This window comes from Emys orbicularis, chromosome 1 (genome assembly GCF_028017835.1).
Source record: "Emys orbicularis isolate rEmyOrb1 chromosome 1, rEmyOrb1.hap1, whole genome shotgun sequence".
Lineage (NCBI taxonomy): Eukaryota > Metazoa > Chordata > Testudines > Emydidae > Emys > Emys orbicularis.
The window spans coordinates 27,171,453-27,195,128 of NC_088683.1; the positions used below are offsets into that span (position 1 = coordinate 27,171,453).

Below are 23,676 nucleotides of genomic sequence, written 5' to 3' on the forward strand. Positions count from 1 at the left end.
TGGCCCAGCCCCGGCCAAGCACCCCCGGCCCTGGCCCCAACAGCTCCGGCCCGGCTCGGGCCCCAGGGCGGCGGCCCCGGTTCCGGCTGAGTGCACCGGCCCGGCCCCGGCCGAGCACCTCTGGCCCGGCCCCACGACCCCGGCCGGAGCGCAGCCCGATTCCTGGGCTCTTGCTAAAGCCGGCCCTGGTCAGGGGACAGGGAGGGGAGGGTTGGATGGGTCGGGAGTTTGGGGGGGGCTGTCAGGGGGGCAGGGGTGTGGAGAGGGGTCGAGGTAGGCAGGGAGCAGAGGGGGTTGGATGGGTCGGAAGTTCTGGGGATCCTGTCAAGGGGCGGGGAGCAGTTGGATAGGGCATGGGAGTCCCGGGGGTCTGTCTGGGGGCGGGGGTGTGAATAAAGGTCAGGGCAGTCAGGGGACAAGGTAGGGTCCTAGGGGGAAGTTAGGGTGGGGGGTTCTCAGGCGGGGGCAGTCAGGGGACAAGAAGCAGGGAGGCTTAGATAGGGGGTGCGGTTCTAGGGGGCAGTTAGTGGCAGGGGTCCCAGGAGAGGGCAGTCAGGGGACAAGGAGCGGGGGGGAGTTGGGAGTTCTGAGGGGGGCAGTCAGGGGGTGGGAAGGGAGAGGGAGTGGATGGGGGCGGGGCAGGGCTGGGCTAGAGTGGGGCTCCCCCCCCCCCCCAGTGTGCTCTTTTTTGATTGTGGAAATATGGTAACCCTAGTGTAGAGGCTTCCCCGTGCCAGCGCTGTGCGGGGCTTTGGCACACGCAGGGCTTAGCTCCTCCTGGCCAGCGCCCAGGCTGGAGGGTCTTGGGCTTTCCCAGGGAACCAGCCCAGCCAGAGACAATGGGGAAGGAAGGAGCCTGCCAGCCAGGCTGTTGGTGAGCTGTGCGCTCTGACCAGGGGCTGGTTCTCCCCATAGTGCTGCGAGTGGAACACGCCCCACGGGGGGGGGAGGGTATGGAGGAGCAGTGGGGCTGGGTGGGCGAAGGGGCAAAGCAGCGAAAGGACAGTGAGGGGGGGGGGGAGCATGTAAAGGGCCGATGGGTGGGCAGCAGAGGTAACACCTAACTGGCCGCTGCCTGTTGCCTGCCCGCACTCACCAGCCACTGCAGTGTGCAGCCAGTGCCAGCTGGAAATGGGACGGGGCCCTGCTGGCCAAGAGCCGGCACACAGCAGGGGCTGCACTGATGCACCAGCAGAGAGAGCAGCCAGCCCCGCACACTGCATCTTTGCCCCGCCACCAGCCTTGCACACCCACCCCAATCGTCAGCCACTGGACGCCCCCCACTCACTGGTGGTGGGTGGGTGGCAAGCAGAGATCCAGCCAGCAGCAGGACCCGCCAGTACTGGTGGGGTGGGGGGAAGACAGAAAATACGGGACAATTTGCCCATTTTAAAGAAAAAGTCAGGACACCTGCCGGAGGGCTAAAATACGGAACTGTCCCTTTACAAAGAGGACATCTGGTCACCCTACATCAATGGTTCCCAAACTTTAACAACCTGTGAACCCCTTTCACTAAAATGTCAAGTCTCGCGAACCCCCTTCTAAAAATTAGTATTTCCAGGGATTTGCTCCTTTACCGGAGTATAAAAGCATTGATCTTGGAAATATAAAATTTGTTTTTATGATATGCTTATTACACACTAATTATTATTTATCATTACAGTATTTTTATTACATTATGAAAACAGCAACACCCTTCCAAGATCTCACTTTTGTAGCTTGTGTGACTTTGAATAAGCCGGTTATAAGACAAGACTACTATCTTTCATCAAGGAGTATCAAATGTGAAACAGCATGAAGGTATTTAAGAAGCCAACTCAAATCGTTCCTACTACACAAGCATTCAGATCTTGAGCAGTCCAGGCAAACAACACGTTACAACAATGCTTAAACTTGTTTTTCATAATAATTTTAAAAACAATACTAGCTGCCTATTTAATTTTAAAAACAGCAAAAAATATCCACCTCCCTTTCCACTTCGTATAAGGAGTCTTGAAGTTTAAATCTCCTCATTATGATAGATATGCTTGCTTTGATCTGCTTAGCTCTTGGAAGTCCAGGGGCTCCAGGCTGCTGGTCCCATGCTGCCCGGGGTCCCTAGGGACAGCTCTGTCCACCATTAGGGAATTTTTTCCCCCGAGAACCCCCTGTAACACTTCATGAATCCCAGTTTGGGAACCACTTCCCTAGGGAATAGTGCAGGATCTCAATCTGCCCCATGTTAGGGCAGAGGTTAGGGAGGAAGAGCTCCTGTTAAGGTAAAAAAAGTGACCAACTCTGGTAGAAAACCAAGACAACTACTATATCCTTGTGGAAAATGAAGAATAGGGAGTCAGATTAGAACTGCTAACGAACGTCCATGGGAAAAGAAACTTCAAAAAACAATATGTAAAGAAGAATGAATTTTAGTGACTCAAGGGAATCAGAGTTTATGGACTAGGTACAGGCTACAGGGAGAGACTGTTGATTTAATGGGATGAGGCAGAAGACTGCCTTAAAGAAACTTATCAACAGAGGCTGAGCCCATACTGGCTACCTCGTTGAGCACACTAAGAACAAATGCCTGAACCCAAAGGGCATTAAATTACACTGGTCTACAATTTTTGAGAAGTCGTCTGCTTCAGAGATAAAATGTGCTATTTATTATGTATTTTGATGTGCTGAATTCAAATATGACAATTAAAACAATTGACTGGCTACTGTTTCTAAGATATTTAAGTTTTTACATTTTATGTCTATGTATATTGTGTAGATAGTAGAGTTTTAATCATAAATTGTAAACCTAGGTCTTTTCATGTGTTTATGGTTGCTTTACATGATAATATTTCCCCTGTCCTGTTTATGTAACACTTTAAAAATCAGCAAAAGGGTTATATAAATAAAATGTATTATGAAACAAAAGGCAAAAAACTATTCTGTACATAGTTTAGTCCTATTCAGTGTCTACTCGGCGCTTCTTGGCTTGTCTCTTGTATTCATTAAATGGAGGATCTCTTGTCACTGTCCAGCAATAGTCTGCAAGCATTGATGGGCTCCATTTGCCCTGATAGCGTTTCTCCATTGTTGCAATGTCCTGGTGAAATCGCTCGCCGTGCTCGTCGCTCACTGTTCCGCAGTTGGGTGGGAAAAAAAATCTAGATGAGAGTGCAAAAAATGTATCTTTAGTGACGTGTTGCAACCAAGGCTTTTGTATGCCTTGAGTAGGTTTTCCACCAACAACCTGTAGTTGTCTGCCTTGTTGTTTCCGAGAAAATTTACTGCCACTAACTGGAAGGCTTTCCATGCCGTCTTTTCCTTGCCACGCAGTGCATGGTCAAATGCATCATCTCGAAGAAGTTCACGAATCTGAGGACCAACAAAGACACCTTCCTTTATCTTAGATTCACTTAACCTTGGAAATTTTCCACGGAGGTACTTGAAAGCTGCTTGTGTTTTGTCAATGGCCTTGACAAAGTTCTTCATCAGACCCAGCTTGATGTGTAAGGGTGGTAACAAAATCTTCCTTGATTCAACAAGTGGTGGATGCTGAACACTTTTCCTCCCAGGCTCCAATGACTGTCCGAGTGGCCAATCTTTCTTGATGTAGTGGGAATCTCTTGCACGACTATCCCATTCGCAGAGAAAACAGCAGTACTTTGTGTATCCAGTCTGCAGACCAAGCAAGAGAGCAACAACCTTCAAATCGCCACAAAGCTGCCACTGATGTTGGTCATAGTTTATGCACCTCAAAAGTTGTTTCATGTTGTCATAGGTTTCCTTCAGATGGACTGCATGACCAACTGGAATTGATGGCAAAACATTGCCATTATGCAGTAAAACAGCTTTAAGACTCGTCTTCGATGAATCAATGAACAGTCTCCACTCATCTGGATCGTGAACGATGTTGAGGGCTGCCATCACACCATCGATGTTGTTGCAGGCTACAAGATCACCTTCCATGAAGAAGAATGGGACAAGATCCTTTTGACGGTCACGGAACATGGAAACCCTAACATCACCTGCCAGGAGATTCCACTGCTGTAGTCTGGAGCCCAACAGCTCTGCCTTACTCTTGGGTAGTTCCAAATCCCTGACAAGGTCATTCAGTTCACCTTGTGTTATGAGGTGTGGTTCAGAGGAGGAGGATGGGAGAAAATGTGGGTCCTGTGACATTGATGGTTCAGGACCAGAAGTTTCATCCTCTTCCTCTTCCTCGTCTGACTCAAGTGAGAATGATTCTGGTGCATCAGGAACCGGCAGTCCTTCTCCGTGGGGTACTGGGCGTATAGCTGATGGAATGTTTGGATAATGCACAGTCCACTTTTTCTTCTTTGACACACCTTTCCCAACTGGAGGCACCATGCAGAAGTAACAATTGCTGGTATGATCTGTAGGCTCTCTCCAAATCATTGGCACTGCAAAAGGCATAGATTTCCTTTTCCTGTTCAACCACTGGCGAAGATTTGTTGCACAAGTGTTGCAGCATATGTGTGGGGCCCACCTCTTGTCCTGATCTCCAATTTTGCAGCCAAAATAAAGGTGTTCAGCAGAGTGATGTAAGCTTCGTTATGATTGCATCATCCATGGCTTCTAGGAGTAACATGATGCAATTCATATCACGTATGACGCAATACCAGCTTCAGATTGCATCATTCATTGTTTTGCCTAAAAAGCAAGTACTGTCCAAACCCAGTCATAGATTTATTCATAGATCCAGTCAAAGGTGTATTTTAGTCATTTCTGGTTTAAATTGAGATCCCTTCCCTTTATAACTCACTTATCCGCCGCCATTCCCAAGTCAAGGGTCGTGTATACTGACCCAATAGCATATCTTGAAAACTAGAGCCAATCAACAATTTTAAGCATCATTTTCGTTCTCAGTGACCCAGAATTAGTAAAGTTTGACTACATTTATTTCAGAAGCATTTTGGCTGTAGAGCAGTGTTATTAAACTAGTCAGAGGATAAATTATTGCACTTTAAGTTTTTCCTTGGACAGAGCTTTGATTTAAATTTAATTTGCTCCTTAACTGTTTTATTCACCACATCATTTTACTGTTCATTTCTAGTAGGCCAGGCCTTGTTTCCTACTGATGTTGCCACCAGTAGCAGCCAAAGAAAGAATTAGTGTAAACTGGTCGCTGGAGTTTTAACCATTTATTTAACCATGCTAAGAGCAAGTTTCTCAGACTGGCTGTTTAAAATGCCAAGAGTCCCCTGTCTACACTAGAGCGCCTACCTTTGCTAGTAGTGCTGGAGTTGCACTGGTGGTAAGCAGTAAAAAAAATTCCTTTTAAATGTCTAGCATAGATAAGTGGCTTTTTGCTTCCAAAATCAATTTGCCAGAGCAGGCAGAGCACAAGTTAACTGCTGAGACACATATACACAGTCCAACTGTTCACAAACAACTACATTTAATGTCTTCCTTATCACCACAAAAATATTAAAGACAGACAAGATCAAGGACTGAATGCACAGTAAAACTTAAAACTGCAGGTAAAAGCTATAACTTTAATTGAAAGCCCATACGTCAAAGAAAAACATACCACTCCATCAGCAATCTTCCAGTCTGTGTGACTCTCATATTTCTGTAGTTGCTTTTCAAACAGTTGTGCTATGGCTCGATGGACAAGTTCATACTGCTCCTATTGTATGCATGTTAGAGATTATTATTAATGTACAAGATCCTTTTAAAAAAGGACATACCATAAAGTCCAAGTCTACACTACAGAAGAATATACCTTGGTCTGCACTGCAGAATGCCTTTGTGTCCTCATATCTTGTATTAAATTAAACACATTGAACTCTTCTGGTATTTTCTGAAATACAGGGCAAAGTTATGTTATTTTTCTATAAAACGCAATACAGTATATTGTCAGCATAGTGATTTAAAATGTGTCAGACCAATTTTTAAAGTTATCACTATAACATGCCTTATTGCTTTTATAGAAAGCTGACCCATTCCCTCCATGTAAGTGAATCTTATGAAAGTCATTTAGAGCAACAGTTCCTTCAGAACTGGTATTTATAACAGTTTCACTGGTAGTGCAGATCACACAAATATTTTTAAGATCAATTCTGAAAGTGTGACAGACTTGGTAGAAGCAATAATGTCTGACACACTGACATTATGGCAACCCATCAGCATGTCTCTTTGCTTCATGATGAAACTAAAAACCACAAAGTGAAATATAAAAGCAGATTCTGCATTTGAAATTTCAAATGCAGAAAGTCTAAGATGCTATAAGAAATCCTTGCAGAAGAAACAATGAGTAAACATACTTTGCAGTATATTTATAGATGTTGAAAAATTGACCTTTGGACATAATTTGAAAATCAGCACTTCAGATCAGCATTCAGGTCAATATACTCAGAACTATGTACTACTTAAATTTACAGTTTGACATTTTACCTTGAGATGCTTCCATTCTGACACTGGGTAGGTTTTTGTTTTTGTTTTGTTGATATAGGAAAGTGCTTCCATAAGTAACCTAAAGCCAATTTTTAATATACAGTAACTCCTAGCTTAATGTTGTAGTTATGTTCCTGAAAAATGCTACTTTAAGCAAAACGATGCTAAGCAAATCCAATTTCCCCATAAGAATTCATGTAAATGGGGAGGTGAGGGGGGAGAGAAGAGGTTAGGTTCCAGGGACATTTTTTTCACCAGACAAAAGACATTCGATCGATCAAGTTTTAAACAAACAATTTAATACAGCAATGACGATTGTGAAGCTTGGTTGAGGTGGTGAAGCCAGAGGGTGGGATATTTCCCAGGGAATGCCTTACCGCTAAATGATGAACTAGCGCTGTCTGAGCCCTCAAGGATTAACACATTGTTGTTAACGTAGCCGCACACTCTACAAGGCAGCACGAATGGAGGGAGGGGAGACAGCATGGCAGAGACAGTGACACATACCGTGTGTGTGTGTGTGTGTGTGTGTGTGTGTGTGTGTGTGTGTGTGTGTGTGTGTGTGTGTGTGTGTGTGTGTGAGAAACACACACATTGCCTCTTTAAGTACGCTGACCCCACTCTAAGTACACTGCCTTTTTAAGTAGATCAGCAAGTTGAGACAGCAGCTGCTGCGAGCAAGCTCCCTACATCCTGAGCTCAGTCGTGTCCCCGCCCAGCTCTGTGGAGATGGGGTAAAAGAGCAGGGGGCAAGAAGGACACCCTGACATTAGCACCCTTCCCCCTCCGGCACAGCAAGCAGGAGGTTCCCGGGAGCAGCTCAGAGGCAGAGGGGAGGAGCAGCACACGGCAGTGGGGGGCGGGAACTGCCCAGCAATTGATAGCCTGCTGGGCAGCTGCCGCACAGGGAACTTAGGGGAGCTGATGGGGGGCTGCCACCGGTCCACCCTGGTTCCAAGCCCCCCACCAGCTAGCTCCAACAGGCTGCTCTTTCTGCAAGCAGAGGACAAAGCAGGCGGCTGCCAAACAACGTTATAATGGAGCATTGCGCAACTTTAAACGAGCATGTTCTCTAATCAGCAACGTAACAACGAAACAATGTTAACCGGGACAACTTTAAGTACTTTAAAAAACTGAACATTTGATATTTCTGATTTTGTTACTCTTCAGCAAGTTGGAAGCTTAATTTTAATCACTGGTATAAAATATGACCTAATTCTACAATAAGTTATATTCCTATAAATCTTCCTTACCCCAGCTTTTAGCAAATTCCATGTATAATCTATGGCACAGATGGCTCCCGTTCTTCCACACCCTGCACTAGGGACATAAGCAACAGTTACTCGATAGTTCTTTTGACAATGATTTAAGTTAACCTGTGTAAGTTCTATAGACTTAACATTTTCATATTTACAGAATCAAGGTAAAAATATCACTACCTACTTAAAAATATATCAGTCCTCAAATACCTTTTGTCAGCCAGCTCTTAATGTATTTAATGTAAAGTACATGTATTTTCATGTTTTCATAGCCAACAGGCATCAGCATTTCAGATGTGAAGAAATGCTTTAATAAAGTGTATTGAAGCATTTTTGCCTATTCTATATACTACAGAGAATAGTACGTAACTGGCCTAACAGCTCAAGCAGTATAGGATGGCTACATAGAGGAAGAGACCATAGAAAAGTGTAAAATGTTAAGTTTTCATTTTCTTGATAACCTGGTAAAACACAAAATGGGTTGCTTCCCAATTTATATAACTGACCGTCTTTAAAGTGTAGTTCTCCTTTGAAAAGTGATGAAAAATTGAATCAAATTTCCACATTTATTCTGTCTCAAATGATTTCTGTAGCAAATGTGTCTAGTTTACAAGTAAAGAGACTTATTTTACACTATCAGCTCAAAACCCAATCTTTGATTCCTTTCTTCCCATGCTTCATAACTAATAATTAAGTTTCTGCAGGATAACTTATCCCCCAATGCCTGTGCATCTCCATTATCTTCTATAAGGCTAGGTCTACACTGGGGGGGAGGGAGAAATCGATTTAAGATATGCAAATTCAGCTACGCAAATAGCGTAGCTGAATTCGACGTATCCTATTCGACTTACCCCGCTGTGAGGACGGCGGCAAATCGACTGCCGCGGCTCCCCCGTCGACAGCGCTTACTCCTCCTGATGAGGTGGGAGTACGCCCGTCGATTTGGGGATCGATTTATCCGTCTAGGTGCAACTGGTTGAAACTTAGTTTACAATTCTGTTGATGCTCAAGAAGAAAAATCCATTTAACTTTTCTTAGCACTAAATAGGACTAAAAAACAGTAAAAACTCTGTCACTAATGTCAGCTGATGCGACTGAATACACAAAGATACCCTTTTACTCAACAGATGTGCATGTTTTCCATAGTCAACTTTTCAGAGTAGAACCACACTTTAAAGCCAGAAAGCATCCCTAAAAGGTTTACAGACTTAACCTTTCCTATATAATTTTTGATGTATAATCACTCATTAACACTGAACATGCATTTGGTTGTGATCAAACAGTTACTTGCAGAAATAGTTACATTTCTAGTGAAGTCATTAGTGTTGACTAATCAAAGGTCATATCTATATTCAGGGACAATTCTCTTCCAACCTATGAAAAAGCGATTGGAATTCATATTTGAGAGCGAAAACAAAAAGCATACAAAAATTTATTATAGGGCAATGACCACTGACAGAAGTTTTAAAGTAAAAAAGTACTAGAGCTTGTTACTGTGGCTTTTAGTAGCATTTTCATTAAAATGAATAGAGTATTAAAGGGAAATCGAAATCGTATAGGTTTAATATAATCATAACTTGGTAGGTATTTAAACACGTGTCGCAAGAATAGTTTAAATTTTGTGGGTCAACAAAATAGATGCTCAAGTCCCCCTGGAGGTTCCGCAACAGCAGCTAGAGTGCTGCTCTGGTCTATGATGAAGGGTTACAGATTTTTTTTTTTTTTTTTTGGTCAGGGGAAAGGAAATTTCCACACCCTTTTGGGAAGTTCAAATGTTTGGAAAGTTGATTTTATCTCTGCTTTTTCTAGTATAGTCATTGCTACTTTGGCATTTATTCTTTTAAGGAAAAAAAGTGACAATTGCATAAGCCTCAATTTTATATTATGCTTAATCCTGCTATAAATTCAGACATCATTCGTCAGAGCAGCCTAGAAATACTAAAATTAATAGATGTTCTAGATGGAGAATACAGTAGGCTCATCAACAACGAAAGAAACCCTCTGGAATTTAAGAACAGTAAATCTTATTTAATATACAAATAGATTTGACATTTGCACTGGGTGTTTATTTTATATATCAATGCAGTGGCTAAGCAAATACATAATTTGAGAATTAATGGCATAACAGTGTTTGTTGTTTCTAATCTATCTACAGCGTGCTATGAAAATATATAGGCACATTCTAAACATGGTTTTAGTACTCAACTAATATTTTTATCATTTTCATAACTATGGGTACGTCTATACTTACCTCCGGGTTCGGCGGTAAGCAATCGATCTTCTGGGATTGATTTATCGCGTCTTGTGTAGACGCGATAAATCGATCCCGGAAGTTCTCGCCGTCGACACCGGTACTCCTGCTCGAGGAGTACGCGGAGTCGACGGGGGAGCCTGCCTGCCGTGTGTGGACCCGCGGTAAGTACCTTGTAGTTCGAACTAAGATACTTCGACTTCAGCTACGTTATTCACGTAGCTGAAGTTGCGTATCTTAGTTCGAACTGGGGGGTTAGTGTGGACCAGCCCTATACTGCTATATATTTCTCTCTTTGGCTGTATTTTTGTTTTTGCAATACTATCATGAAGCAAAATTCAGTCTAACAAGTTCTGTGGTTTAGTCTAAATTGGAAATGTAGTTTTAACCCTTATTTCATTAAAACAATTGCAAAGGTGCGTGCTTTTGTGAGACTTTTGATGTCTGTACTGGTAGCTTGCCAGAAATCCAATGACTGCTCTTGATTTGCATATGGATGTATATGTTAACAAATGCATACAGGCCTGTTATTTCTTAGCACTTTCATCTTCCTTGATATAGGAACAGAAGTTGTGTATTTGTTAAGTATACCAGTAATGAAAACCTGCAGATCAATTTCCCATATTTACAGAATTTAGTGATGAAAGACCCATTAGGCATCTTGTCTGTAAGACATATTCTAATACTTCACCCTTCTAGTTCTGAAATGTCCTTAGAAACAGCTTCCACTGCTTTGTCCTCAGTCCTTCACTTGAAGAGGAGAGGGCAGCCCTGAGCTGCATTTTAAGAGTTTACAAGTGTACAGTTAGCCTTTGGGCCACATGTTAAAGTATACATAATCCATGAAGCTGTGTAGAAAAAACGGTTACCTACCTTTCGTAACTATTGTTCTTCAAGATGCGTTGCTTGTGTTCATTCCATTCTAGGTGTGCGCGCACCCATATGCACGGCCGAAGTTTTTTGCTTTAGCGGTATCTGTAGGGTAGGCTATAGCGCCCTCTTGAGTGCCGCGCCTATGGGTTGGTATATTAGGCGCTGCCGGCCCAATGCCCTCTCAGTTCCTTCTTGCCGGCAACTCCAACAGAGAGGCAGGAGGGTGGGTAGTAGAATGGACATGAGCAACATATCTCAAAGAACAACAGTTATGAAAGGTAGGTAACCATTTTTTCTTCTTCAAGTGCTTGCTCATGTCTATTTCATTCTAGGCGACTCACAAGCAGTATCCCTGGTGGTGGGCTCAGAGTACACGATCATGCATCTTGCAACACTGCTCTGCCAAATCCAGCATTGTCTCAGGTTTGCTCAGTAAACGCATAATGAGATGTAAGTGTGTTGATAGATGACCAGGTAGCGGCTCTGCAGATATCCTGAATTGGCACCTGGGCCAGGAAGGCTGCCGATGAAGCCTGCGCCCTAGTCGAGTGGGCAGTCATGGTCGCCGGTGGAGCCACCTTTGCCAGGTCATAGCAATAATGGATGCAGGCCGTGATCTAGGACGAAATCCTCTGCGCTGACACTGGGCAACCTTTCATCCTGTCTGCCACCGCAACGAACAACTGCATTGACTTACGAAACGGCTTTAAGGCTCAAAGACTGAAGTAGAAGAATCGCTAGCCCTTGCGAGGCAAGGGAAAGGCGCTCCGACTAACCACCATGGGCGGTAAGAAGGAACCGAGAAGGCGTAGGGCCGGCGGCACCTAATATACCGAGCCATGGGCATGGCACTCAAGATGGCGCTATAGCTGACCCTACGGATAATGCCAAGGCAAAAATGTCCGACGGCCACGCACATGGGCACGCGTGCGCACTTAGAATGGAATCAACGTGAGCAAGCACTTGAAGAAGAGAGGTTCTCTCTCACAATGAGCTAGAAGAGTAACTTTTCAAAATTAAATAAATACATGTAAGTCTTGTACCGAACATACTTTAAAAAAATATTAAGAAATATATTTGGTACCTGCAGTGTATACAAATAGGCACATCTTCATGCTCCTGGTATTCTCTCATTAAGCTGATCATGTCCAGAATAGAATCAAAAGACGAAGGTACATCGTGGTCAGGCCAGTTCACGTAATGAAACTGATATACCCTACGAGTTTCCTAAGAAAAAAATTTAAATAAAACACACATTGAAGAATTTTGTATAAATGTATGATCACTGTCTGCATGATTTATTTTCCAGATCAAAGACTTTCACTGCAAAGACAACAGATGCTGCATTTAGCCGAAGTGAAGTAAGATTGAGCAAGAACAGCACAAGTGGATTAAATTCTAATTGTTTACATCTGTGTAAGCCCATTGAAGACAACATGCTTGCATATATGTCAGTAAGGACCTAATTTGGCCTGCAAAACCGTTATGAACTGTGTAGATGTGCAAAGAATGCTAGATCCAGAGTGACATTCAGATCCCAGGAGGAGTTTGCAGGACTGGCAGAAAAATAACTTGTAAACTTATGCTTTTGATAAGTACTTTTTAGAACAGAACCAAACTAGCAGACTTCAGGAAAAACTGCAAAAAAGTAGTGCATATGATGTTCCAATGAGCATTTCACAGAAGTAAATGAGAAAGAAGTTTTCATATCATTTGTTCAAGCTCATCTACAGACTGCAGATACCAATTTTCATCCTTTGCTGAACTGAATGTACCATTAGGAGATAAAAAGGAAAGTTTATATCTAATAATGAAGAGTGCTTAATTAGTGTAACTAATTGATTTTTTGAAAAAGGGGAATTAGATGCTCAAGACTAGGAAAAAAAACCCTTTATTGACAGAGCAGGTTAAGTACAGCTATCAAGCTTCCCCCAAATAACCTGTCAATGTGTCTCAATTATTTTGTTCTAGAGGGACCAACTCTATGGGTGAGGAGTCTATTCAATTTTTAAACCTATTATCTTTGGCTTTACTGCCAAGATGGTAAACAAAGTGCAAATTGTGACTGTTTTTGTTACTAGTGTTGTTTTTGTTATTGTAATATAGTGGAGAGTTGTCCTATAGGAACTTAACTGGGACTGCAGACTTCATAGGTCAAACGGTTGGATGCTAACTGGGACACAAGCTAAACATTATCAACAATAAACCTGAATTATCCAGTCCCCATAAGATTTCATTGTTAAGGATAGCCTGCTCTTCGTTTCTTTAAAAATTCCTCAAATGTAGAAATGCACTGAGTGCACCCAAAAACAATCGTAAGGAACAATTCATCACACAACACAATATATTCAAAGTCCCTCTGAACCTATTTAGTGCAGGTAGTCAAAAGATATCACTAAAGTCAGAGCATTTGGGATGTTTTATAGATTGTCATGGCTTCCTGTAGCTTGAATAACAAAATAAATTGATACAACTGTACACACTATTCTGTGTAAGCTGTTATTCAGAAAAAAAGCTATCTGAAATGGTTGAGATCTGAGTTATTTTTAGGGACAGGAAATGCCTCTTCAAGTGAGAAAATCTGACCAAGCACACGACGGTAGCTTGTAACAGTAATTTAGTAACAGTGGTGGCCACTACAAACCCCAGGCTGGATAATTACCTACCTTACCAACATTGTTTTAGGCTAGTTATCATTATGTTTATGAAATTTGTATTATTGCCAGCCGCCTGACAGTACCATAAATGGCCCTCCCCAACTCTTTATTCTGAGCTACAAATTAGCCCTCTTTTTAAGAGGTATAACTCTGCAGAAAGGATCAACTCCTGCATTTTTTTTGAACAGTTACTTTGGAAGGGAGCTTGATTTCCTTTAGCAAAAAAGACTAACAACTTCCAATACTTGTTACCATGACCAGTTCTGAATTCTGAACATTATTTAACCCTTTGTTTTTCATAGAATTACTGTGTGTGTACAAGAATTCTCAAACTATTTCTGGAAATTTAACATTTTACAATAATTAAATTCTCTTCCTGTCAGACATTTTGTTCAAGAGAAGGTTACTCGCCCTGTGCAGTAATGGAGTTTCTTTGAGATGTTTGTTCCTATGGGTGCTCCACTTGTTAGATGCGGCATTGTCTCCTGCACCTGGGATCGGATATCTTCATCAGCACTGACAGTGAGACCACACATGCGTATCTCCCCCCTCCCCGCGTCCCCAGGGCTATGCGTAGGACATGTATATAGTGCTTTGCAGTCCAACCGCCCCCAGGTTCCTTCGCTGCCACAGAGCTGGTGGGGTTTTTTTTGGGGGGGGGGAGGTTGGGGGTCCGAAGCCGAGGGGAGGAGGATGGATAGTGAAGCACCCATAGGGACGCACATCTTGAAGAGCCTCAGTTACTGCACATTGTGAGTAACCTTCTCTTCTTTGAGTGATGTCCGTACAAGTGCGCCACTTGTAGGTGACTAGAAAGCAATGCCCCTAATTGGAAGGCTGGGGCTATGGAGTGATGTTTACTCTCAATGATAGGACGGTATGTCCTAGGAGAGCATCTGCTGAGGCATCGTGAATAATAGTGTAGTGACAGACAAAAGTGTCTATTGGTGCCCATGTGATTGCTTTGCAAATTTCAGCAACAGGGAAATTATTGAGAAATGGTATTGAGGTGGATAATGAACATTTGGAACGTGCTCTGATTGTAGCAGGAGGTTGTCTATTGTGGAGTTCATATGAAAATGTATACACTTCAAAATCCACTTTGAAAGGCATTCATATATGACTGTGCCTCTAGATCTTTTGGTGGTGGAGAGGAATAATTGTGGTGATTTTCAGAAAGGTTTAGTCCTGTACAAGTAAAACACCAATGCTCATCTCATGTCCAGGGTGTGGAGAGCTGCCTCCTGTTGGTTACTGTGAGGCTTTGGAAAGAAGTAAGGAAGGTGCATTGATTGTTTGACATGGAAAGATGTTGGAACCTTAGGTAAAAATCTTGGGTGTGGGCATATAGTGTAACTTTGTTCTTGTGGAACAGAATGTATGGTAGATATGCCAAAAGGGCAGCAATTTTGCTGACTCGTCGGGTTGAAGTGATGGTGACAAGGAAGGCAGTTTTCATTCATAGATGCACGTAACAATAGGTTGCCATTGGTTCAAATGGGGGTCTAGCCAGAGAACATAGGATGAGGACTAGGTCCCAGGTCTCATGGGGATAAAGATTTTGGAGATCAGTCAGAAAACATTTTGTGAGCAGATGTGTGAAGACAGAGTGATAGTCTACGTGGCAGTGAAAAATAGTGACTGCTGCCAAGGGTACTCGGATGGAACTCGTGGATAACTCTGTTTAAGGTGTAGCATGTAATCCACGATAAGTTGTAGCGGAGCATATGCTGCATCGACTTGGTGGGAGGCACACCTTGGAAATCTTGTCCATTTGTGAATGTAAGTGCATCTAGTTGTGTCATGCCTGCTACTTAAAAACACATCAGTTTGACTGTGTCCAAACCATGGAGGAGCCAGGCTTTGAGATGGAGCATCTGTGGATTGGGATGGAGGATGTGTCCTGCAAAAGGAGCTGTGGCATTGGATGGAGAGAGAGCTCAATTGGTACACCATCATGTAGAAGAGCTAAGTATGCCAGACCTGTCGTGGCCATGTTGGAGCTATAAGTATGACATGAGCACGATCCTCCCGTATCTTGCAAAATACTCCAAATAGGAGGGGAAAGGAGGGAAAGGCATAAAAGGAGCAGTATGTCCCATATCATGAGGAATACACCTCCTATAGATCCATGTCCCAGTCCTCCTCTGGAACAGAATTGAGGGCAGCGGGCATGGTGCTGTGTGGCAAAGAGGTCTATGGTGGGGTATCCCGATTGAAGATGGGATGAAGTGCTTGCATATCCAGTTCCCACTTGTGAGCATGGGAGAACCTACTGCTCAGTGCATCCATGATGGTGTTTTGGTGTCCAGGGAAGTACGCTGCTGAAATGGTGATGTGTTGGATACACCAGTTCCACAGTTTAGTGAGTACCTCTGATCATAAAGAGTGGAACCTCACTCCACCCTGCCGGTCAATACAATATACACAGGTGAGATTGTCAGTCATCATTTATAGTATGATGTTTGAGAAGAGGTAGGAAATGTTGGCAGGCATTGCAGACTGTTCATAGTTCTAGGAGATTGATGTGTAGGGTGTATTCGGTTAGTGACCATCTGCCCTGCACTGTGTGATTAGGGAGGCATCAGTTGTTAGGATCATGGTTGGTGGAGATTGGAGGAAAGGAACTCCGACACAAACATTGTTGGGTTGTGTCCACCAAAGTAGTGAGCCCTTTACTCTCACTGGCATGGATAAGAGGTTGTGGAGGCTGTGTTTGTGGGGGAGATATACTGTACGGAGCCATGGTTGAAGGCATCGCATGTGTAGATTTGCATGCCTGACCATGAAAGTGGCCATTGCCATGTGGCCTAGAAGTTGGAGGCACATTCTGGCAGAGATCGGGGGGCAGACTCGTACGTTCGATACCAGATCTACTACACTTGAGAATCCGTGAGAAGGTAGAAAGGCTCCGGCTTGTATGGCATCCAACTGTGTGCCAATGAATCCCAGTTGTGTACCAGCATTAAAGTGGACTTTTCTAGGTTCACAAGGAGACCTAATTTCGTGAACAGGTCCATTGTTATGTGGACGGCTCAGAGAGCATCAGTCTCAGATGTGGCCTTGAAGAGACAGTCATCCAAGTATGGAAAGATGACGACACCTTGTTTCCTCAGATAGGCAGCGGTTACCGCAAGGACCTTGGAGAACACCCGAGGAGTTGAGTACAGTCTGAAAGGCAGTACACTTTGTGTTAGTAGTGGCTGTCGCCCAAGACGGATTGGAGAAATTGCCTGTGGGCAGGGTGTATTGTAATATGAAAGTATGTGTCTTTGTGGTCAAGGGCCAACAACCAATCCCCCTGTTCCAGTGCTGTGATAATATTGGAGAGAGTAACCATTTTGAAGCATTGCAGTTTGATGAACTTGTTTAGATTGCGACGGTTCACGATGGCTCGCCAGTCTCCAGATTTCTTCTGGATCAGGAAATGGTGGGAGTAGAAATCCTGTCCCATGTGCCAGGAAGGGAGGGGTTCTATGGCTCCCAGATACAGAAGATGATTTATTTCTCCCCATATAATGGAATTGTGAGAGGGGTCCCTGAAGGACAGGGAGGGAGTGGGCTGTGGTGGGACGGATAGGAAGGGGATGGAGTATCCTTCTTTGATTATCTCTAGAACCCACTTGTCCGAGGTGATGAGTCTCCAAGAGGGGAAAAATAGAGCTAGTCGTTCACCAAACTAGTGGAACATCAAAGACAGTGGGGATGACTGGAATAGTGGGAGGCTTCTTGGGGCCTAGACCACACCTTCAAAATTGTTGCTGTGGTGGGGGCACGTGAGAGGTAGCCCCTTGATGACCAGGCTGTCTACGTTTGGTAGGAGGCCTTTGTCTTTGGTGCTGGGTGTCAAAGTGCCGTTGAGGGGTGTACTCCTGTGGTCAGGATTGCAGGGGAAGATGATATTTCCCTGGCTGTCTCTTTGGTGCTGACATGTAAATGCCAAGATCAGAGTGTAGCTTGGGAGTCTATTAGGGAATGCAGAGAATTGTCCGCACGCTCCGAAAATAGTTTCTGGCCCTCAAAAGGTAAGTCTTCTACCGTGGTATGTACCTCCTTAGGAAAACCTGAGAGGTGGAGCCATGATGCATGCCTTATCCATCACGACTGCTGTGGTCATCAAGCAGCAGTGCCTGCACAGTCTAACATGGCTTCCAGGGCTGAACGAGCTAGGAGGTGTCCTTTCAACATTAAGGACTGGAACTGCTCTTTCTTGGCCTCTGACAGGTCATGGCAGAGTTCCTCCAATTTAGAGTAGTTTAGGTAATTATACTTAGCCACAAGAGCTTCGTAGCTGGAGATTCTAAATTGGAGCATGGCCGATTAATACACTTTGTGTCCAAATAAGACCGGGCATTTCCAATCTCTGTCTGGATTGGATTGGTATTGATTGCCTCTTTCATTCTACATCCTTCTCTGGAACATTTTTTTTGGCACGTTTGCAGGTCGGAGGGATGGACGCCGGGGTCTGCCAGAGCAGCTTTGCATGGTTGAGAAGAGCCTCATGGATCATAAGTGCGACCTTGGAGGAGGATGTGTGGAGGGTATCAAGCAGCTTATGCTGCTGGTACTTGACCTTCTCCAAAGGAATCTGCAAGGAGTCTGCAATCCTGCAGAATAAGTCCTGAAAATGTCTGAAGTCATCGGCAGATGTAGGAGGTGGAGGCATGATCGCCTCGTCGGGGGGGGGGGAGGAAAAATGAAGGCGCCCCCTCCTCCTGTTCCTCCTCTTCAATTGGTACTGGTGGGGGTTCAACCTCCAGAGGGCAAGAGACTGATGGAGAAGGAAGAGGTGTAGGTCTCCGGCTTTGTCCCTGGGAGGGTTCCTGACTGTTCCCTGTACATGGCCCAAGGGTCCCAATATGGCCAGTGTGGAGTGAGTGAAACATGTGGCTGTATCTACAGTGGTCCATGCTAAGACTGTTGACCAGATGTGGATTGTGGATAGTGAGGATGGAAGAGGTATGATTTGCCTGGTAAATGAGGGAGTAATGGAACACTCCTCTTCTTCCTCCTCATTGCTGGGGAAGGTAGGTGCCATCCTCAGAGGAGAAAGGGAGGAGTGACGTTGAGTCCAGAGAGGGTAGGTCACATCAAAAGAGCAGAGACCCAGGAGTGTCAGATACCAGCAGGTCTTTAGGGTATCTAAAATCTTGTGGAAGGTGGAAAAGCATCATTGGTGCCAGTGCATAACTTGATGTTGAAGGAAGGGTGTATTCCCCTGAAGTGTCCATAGATTGCTCAAGAGACTTGGCCAGTGCTGACGATTTTGATGATGCCATGGGCTTTCTCGGGGCCAACGGTTTAATCACTGTTGGAAAGAGCATTGGTGCTGGCATTTTTTTCGGTGCCAAAATTCCTGAAGTTGGTCTGTCTCGTTCCTCAGAGCTGTGAAATGGTGCCGAGGGCTGTAGGTCTGGCCTGGTTAGGATCCTAAGACCGTTTCTTCAAGTTGGTACCAGAGGTACTTGGACGGGCCCTGGAGCTGTGTCCCGTCAGATGTGCTGAGGCAACAGACCTTGCAGGCGACGGTATTCTGGTGGGCTATGCCTCAAAGTGTGAGAAGGAGCCCATTTATTTTCATCCAAGAAAGAGAAGGCTCTCTCCAAAGGACCTTGGGAACAAGGATTAGCAAACAACCTGGAAGAACGTGAGGGCCTCTCTGGGGAAGAGTCCAGGCCAGAGTCCGATGCTGGTCACAGAGAAGTTTTAATCTAATGTCCCAGTCTTTTCTGGCTCTGGGTTTCAGGCCAAGGCAGTGGGAACACTTCTGTGGGATGTCCCCCTCTCCCAGACAGCGAACACACTGCGGGTGGCTGTCTGTTACTGGGAACCTTTTAAACATGAAGTATCTGGGCATAAGGGTGAAGGAAAAAGCTTCCCAGTTGGGAAGGGTGGGAAGTGGGGAAACGGAAACCTAAGCTATGAAATAACTGTGAAGGTAATATTAAAACATAAAAAAAAAAAAATTAAGAAAGAAGAAGATAGTAACTACACTAATGGGTAAGGCACTATCTAGTAAGGGAATAGGAAAAGCGGACTCTTCTGAGGATTCCATCACAGACCAAAGGCAGTAGAGAAGGAACTATGGGCAGTAGGACCGCACAGCGCTACATATACACACCCTGTGTAGAGTGCGAGGGGGGCCAGGAACATGTGTGGTCTGAAGGGCACTGCTGATGAAGATCTCTGACCCTAGGCCCAAGGTGCGTGGCCACACCTACACGTGGAGCACCCAGAGGGACATCACTCAAAGAAGAACTTAGTTTTATTTCAGAAAAAAGTGACCGCAATTCTTAAGGATTAACATTCATAACTTCCAAATTAACTAACATGAAAAATCAGTATTAATTGGTATTATCAGAGATCATTCGTCATAAGTACTTAAATATCAGAGAATGTTACTCATAAGGTTCTTATTCTAACCAATGAACTATATCTTGAAAGTGCAATTTTAGTAACACTATCTTCGTTAGTAATTTTGATGGCAGAAAAAGTGTGCTTCAAGCACAGTTTCTGTTTTGTTTTTAACATTTATTTCCATTTTGAGCCTTGACTGCATCCTCCAAATCCCTATGGACTTCAACTGACAAAAACAAAGTGACAAGCAGAAGCAGGAAGGTCAGCACCTATTAACCTAAAGCTAAAAGCATCTATTAGATGAAGCAAAAAAACATTCAGAGGCCATGTCAGCAAGATATTGAAGCCTAGATGAAAATTGTATTTATCAAAGCTAGACTGAAAAACATCATCATTTTTACATTAAACAGAGATAATAAGGCAAGTGGGTATAACTGGGCATTAAAAGAAAATTTCAAACAAAAACCAGGAAGCACTTTCTCAGGCCAATAAATAATAATCTGTAGGATGGGCAGTCAGACACGTCTGTCAGACACAAAATTATAGTCAAGGAAACAGTCAGATCGCGTACTAAGAGGCATTAAAAAGGTTGGCTGGATCAAAAAAGCTTCTTTAGCCCTTCAGATTAAATTTGTGGATAAGCTATTCAGCTGGTGTAAACAGTATAGCTTCATGGACTTCAACAAATTATACCAGCTGAAGATCTGGCGCTGTATTGTTAATGAACACTACTGAAAAACGTCACACAGATTTGGTTAACCACAAAAGCACTACCATAAGGACAGATAGTATGTTAAAAGACATTTCATGAACCTTTTGTTTCTTGTAACTAAACTATTTAGATCCCTTACAAACTTGGTAATGTACATAAGCAGAGAACCAAGCTTTTGCTCCTTTAATATTAGCGACTTGATTTTTTCGTAAGTTTCCTTGATTATATACCATCTGAGATCTTTGAACAGATGTTAAGTCATACCAGATTAAGACTAAAAATGTAAAACACAAATAGTCTGAGCAACTGTCCTGAGTGGGGAAACCTTTCATGTTTAACTACTTACATTTTGAAATTCAAGTAATAGCGTTCTAATATAGTAGTCTGTTCTTGCTTGTTCAGCTTCCTAAATAAGAGGAAACATCTGTGAATGGATAGGAATTTAATATACAACAAATTAGATATAAACCCCAACTTTATTCTCTATAATGTCATGTGAACAAAAATAATTCACTTCTTGGCAATTTAAGACTTACCTGAAGAGTCAGTGTAAAAGCTATTTATCTGCTATGAAGCTAAACAGGTAAACATGTTTTTTCAAAAATGAAAAGATTTTGGGTTTAAAAAAATCAGTTAAGATCTTGGCCAGAGGCTACCCTATTTAGAAATGAAATTTCCCCATAAAACTAAGCTGTCACCAAATTCTGTCACGTCTTTCTCTAGTATATTTCAAAATACGTCCCTGTACCTCTAATGCAGGGGGTAGGCAACCTTTCAGAAGTGGTGTGCCGAGTCTTCATTTATTCACTTTAATTTAAGGTTTCGCGTGCCGGTAATACATGTTAACGTTTTTTAGAAAGTCTCTCTCTAAGTCTGGGGGGTGTATGGAGGTGCAGGGCAGAAGGCTGGGTGTTGGGGGGACTCGAGGTCAGGGCAGAGGGCTGGGGGGATGTGGAGGTGCAGGGCAGAAGGCTGGGGGTGTGTGTGGAGGTGCAGGGCAGAAGGCTGGGTGTTGGGAGGTCAGGGCAGAGGGCTGGGGGTGTGTGTGGAGGTGCAGGGCAGAAGGCTGGGTGTTGGGGGAGGTCAGGGCAGAGGGCTGGGGGAGGTGAGGGGGTGCAGGGCAGAAGGCTGGGTGTTGGGGGGAGGTCAGGGCAGAGGGCTGGGGGAGGTAAGGGGGTGCAGGGCAGAAGGCTGGGTGTTGGGGGGAGGTCAGGGCAGAGGGCGGGGGGAGGTGAGGGGGTGCAGGGCAGAAGGCTGGGTGTTGGGGGGAGGTCAGGGCAGAGGGCTGGGGTGTGTGTGGGGGGGTGCAGGGCAGAGGGCTGGGGTGCTCGGCTCGTGGGGCTGAGAGGGATATGCCCTGTTCCACCCCCTTCCCCAAGGCCCGTCCCTACCTCTCTCCGCCTCCTCTACAGAGCAGGGAGCACGCTCGGCTCTGCTCCGCTCCCCCTCGCAAGGGCCATCGCCGGCAGGGAGAGAGAGGGGGAGGGGGAAGAGGAGGGGCCGGAATGCACCACGCTGGGGGAAGAAGCAGGGGAGGGGGGAAGCTTGGCTGCCGCAGGACCAAGCTTCTGCCACCTGCCCCCGCAAGGGAGAGCGGTGGGTGGGGGAGCCCAATCGCTCTCCCCTGTGGGGGCAGGAGGCAGAAGCTTGGTCCTGCAGCAGCCAAGCTTCCCTCCTCCCCCGCTTCTTCCCCCAGCGTGGCGCTTTCCGGCCCCTCCGCCTCCTCCTCTCACCGGGCAGGCAGCGTGCCACTCAAAATCGGCTCGCGTGCCGTGTTTGGCACGCGTGCCGTAGGTTGCCGACCCCTGCTCTAATGCTTCTCCATGCCTTAGTTAACTTTCTCTGGCCTCCTTGTTTTCTAACTTGCTTCCTTCAATTTATCCTTCCTTGCCATGCACTCAGATCATGTTTCTCCCCCACCTGAATCCCTCCATTAATCTCCATCATTTACTGAATCAAATTTAAGGTTATTTTCCTTTCTAAGATGGGACACAATTCAGTCCCTGCTTATATTGTTGTGTCTCTCCTTACCCTTTTCACTCCCCCTGAGATGGCAGCCTCACCTCTCCTTCTATTTTCTTCCTTTTCCTGATGCCTTATACTGCAACCAACCCATACCACAAATGCCACCTTTATCCCAGTATGCACTCTCACTTCCCTATTAAAAGGTATTTCAAGTGAGTTTGCATTTGAAGGGCCCTTGAACATACTACTATACCCACACCTTTTTTAGTAAACAAAAAGTGTTACCATTTTTTGGTCTCCCAGTATACAAATATCCATTTTTGAATTTTAAATGACAAGCTCAGGCCAGGGACCATTTGTGCCTTGTGCAGTGTCAAACAATGCTGGCACTCAACCAAATATTTAATATTAATGTGGACAGCTATAAAAGTTATTCACCTCTCTGCAGTGATTTGCTAAATACGAAAGATGAATTTTCCAGGACATACAATAAATAAGTATACATTTTACTAATAGAATAGAATAGAATAAAGTGAGACACTAAAGTCCTCTGCATTGCCAGGCAAGACTGTGTCTTATGTCACTAGGGATGCCCAATAAAGAACTGAGAATTAGTAGCCACAGTGAAACCACCTAGGGCCTGTTCTGTCCACAACGAGAAAGGTGCATTTTTAAAACACGTTACATGTTTAGAATTAAAATTTACACGTGATTACAAAAAAGCATTCAGAGTCTGTGCTAATGAGTACATCTGATAATAGGAAGAGCTCTTTAAGATGTACAGCAATAAGTCAATTGAAAATATTAGTTCACAAAACTTTATACTTACACAAGAAATCTGAAATGGTCCAAAAGTTACACTTTCTCCTCCATGCAAAGGCCAGTACCGCTCACATTTTTTCTATTAAAAAAAAAAAGTGTAGTCCTAATTTAATCCATAGTTGGTACTTTAAGAAAGTCACTGACAGTAAAAGTGTTGCCAACTTTTGCAATTTTATCGCACGTCTCATATTTGGTGTTTTTCTTAAAACTCCAGCTTCTGGAGTCCTGTGATTGAGAGAGAATCTCAGTTTTCATTTAAAACAAAACAAAAAAAATAAGATTTTAGTCTTCATGGTTGCAGAGAAAACAAACCTTTGAAAACAAACCTTAAGGACTTGAAAAAACAGAAGACCAACAAATGTAAGCAAGAGATTATTTGTAAAAGTGAGA

General features: G+C 44.1%; 1 protein-coding gene across 1 annotated transcript in view; it reads right to left on the reverse strand.

Moving 5' to 3' along the window:
- Nucleotides 1-23,676, reverse strand: part of PTPN12 (protein tyrosine phosphatase non-receptor type 12) — a 141,651-nt gene that overhangs the window by 38,101 nt on the left and 79,874 nt on the right. The window contains exons 6-11 of the mRNA XM_065411744.1: nucleotides 23,294-23,365; nucleotides 20,846-20,905; nucleotides 11,858-12,000; nucleotides 7,644-7,710; nucleotides 5,720-5,797; nucleotides 5,525-5,623 (exon numbers count right to left, since the gene is read on the reverse strand). Coding sequence (XP_065267816.1) covers nucleotides 5,525-5,623; nucleotides 5,720-5,797; nucleotides 7,644-7,710; nucleotides 11,858-12,000; nucleotides 20,846-20,905; nucleotides 23,294-23,365 — 519 coding nt within the window. The remainder of the gene's footprint in view (nucleotides 1-5,524; nucleotides 5,624-5,719; nucleotides 5,798-7,643; nucleotides 7,711-11,857; nucleotides 12,001-20,845; nucleotides 20,906-23,293; nucleotides 23,366-23,676) is intronic.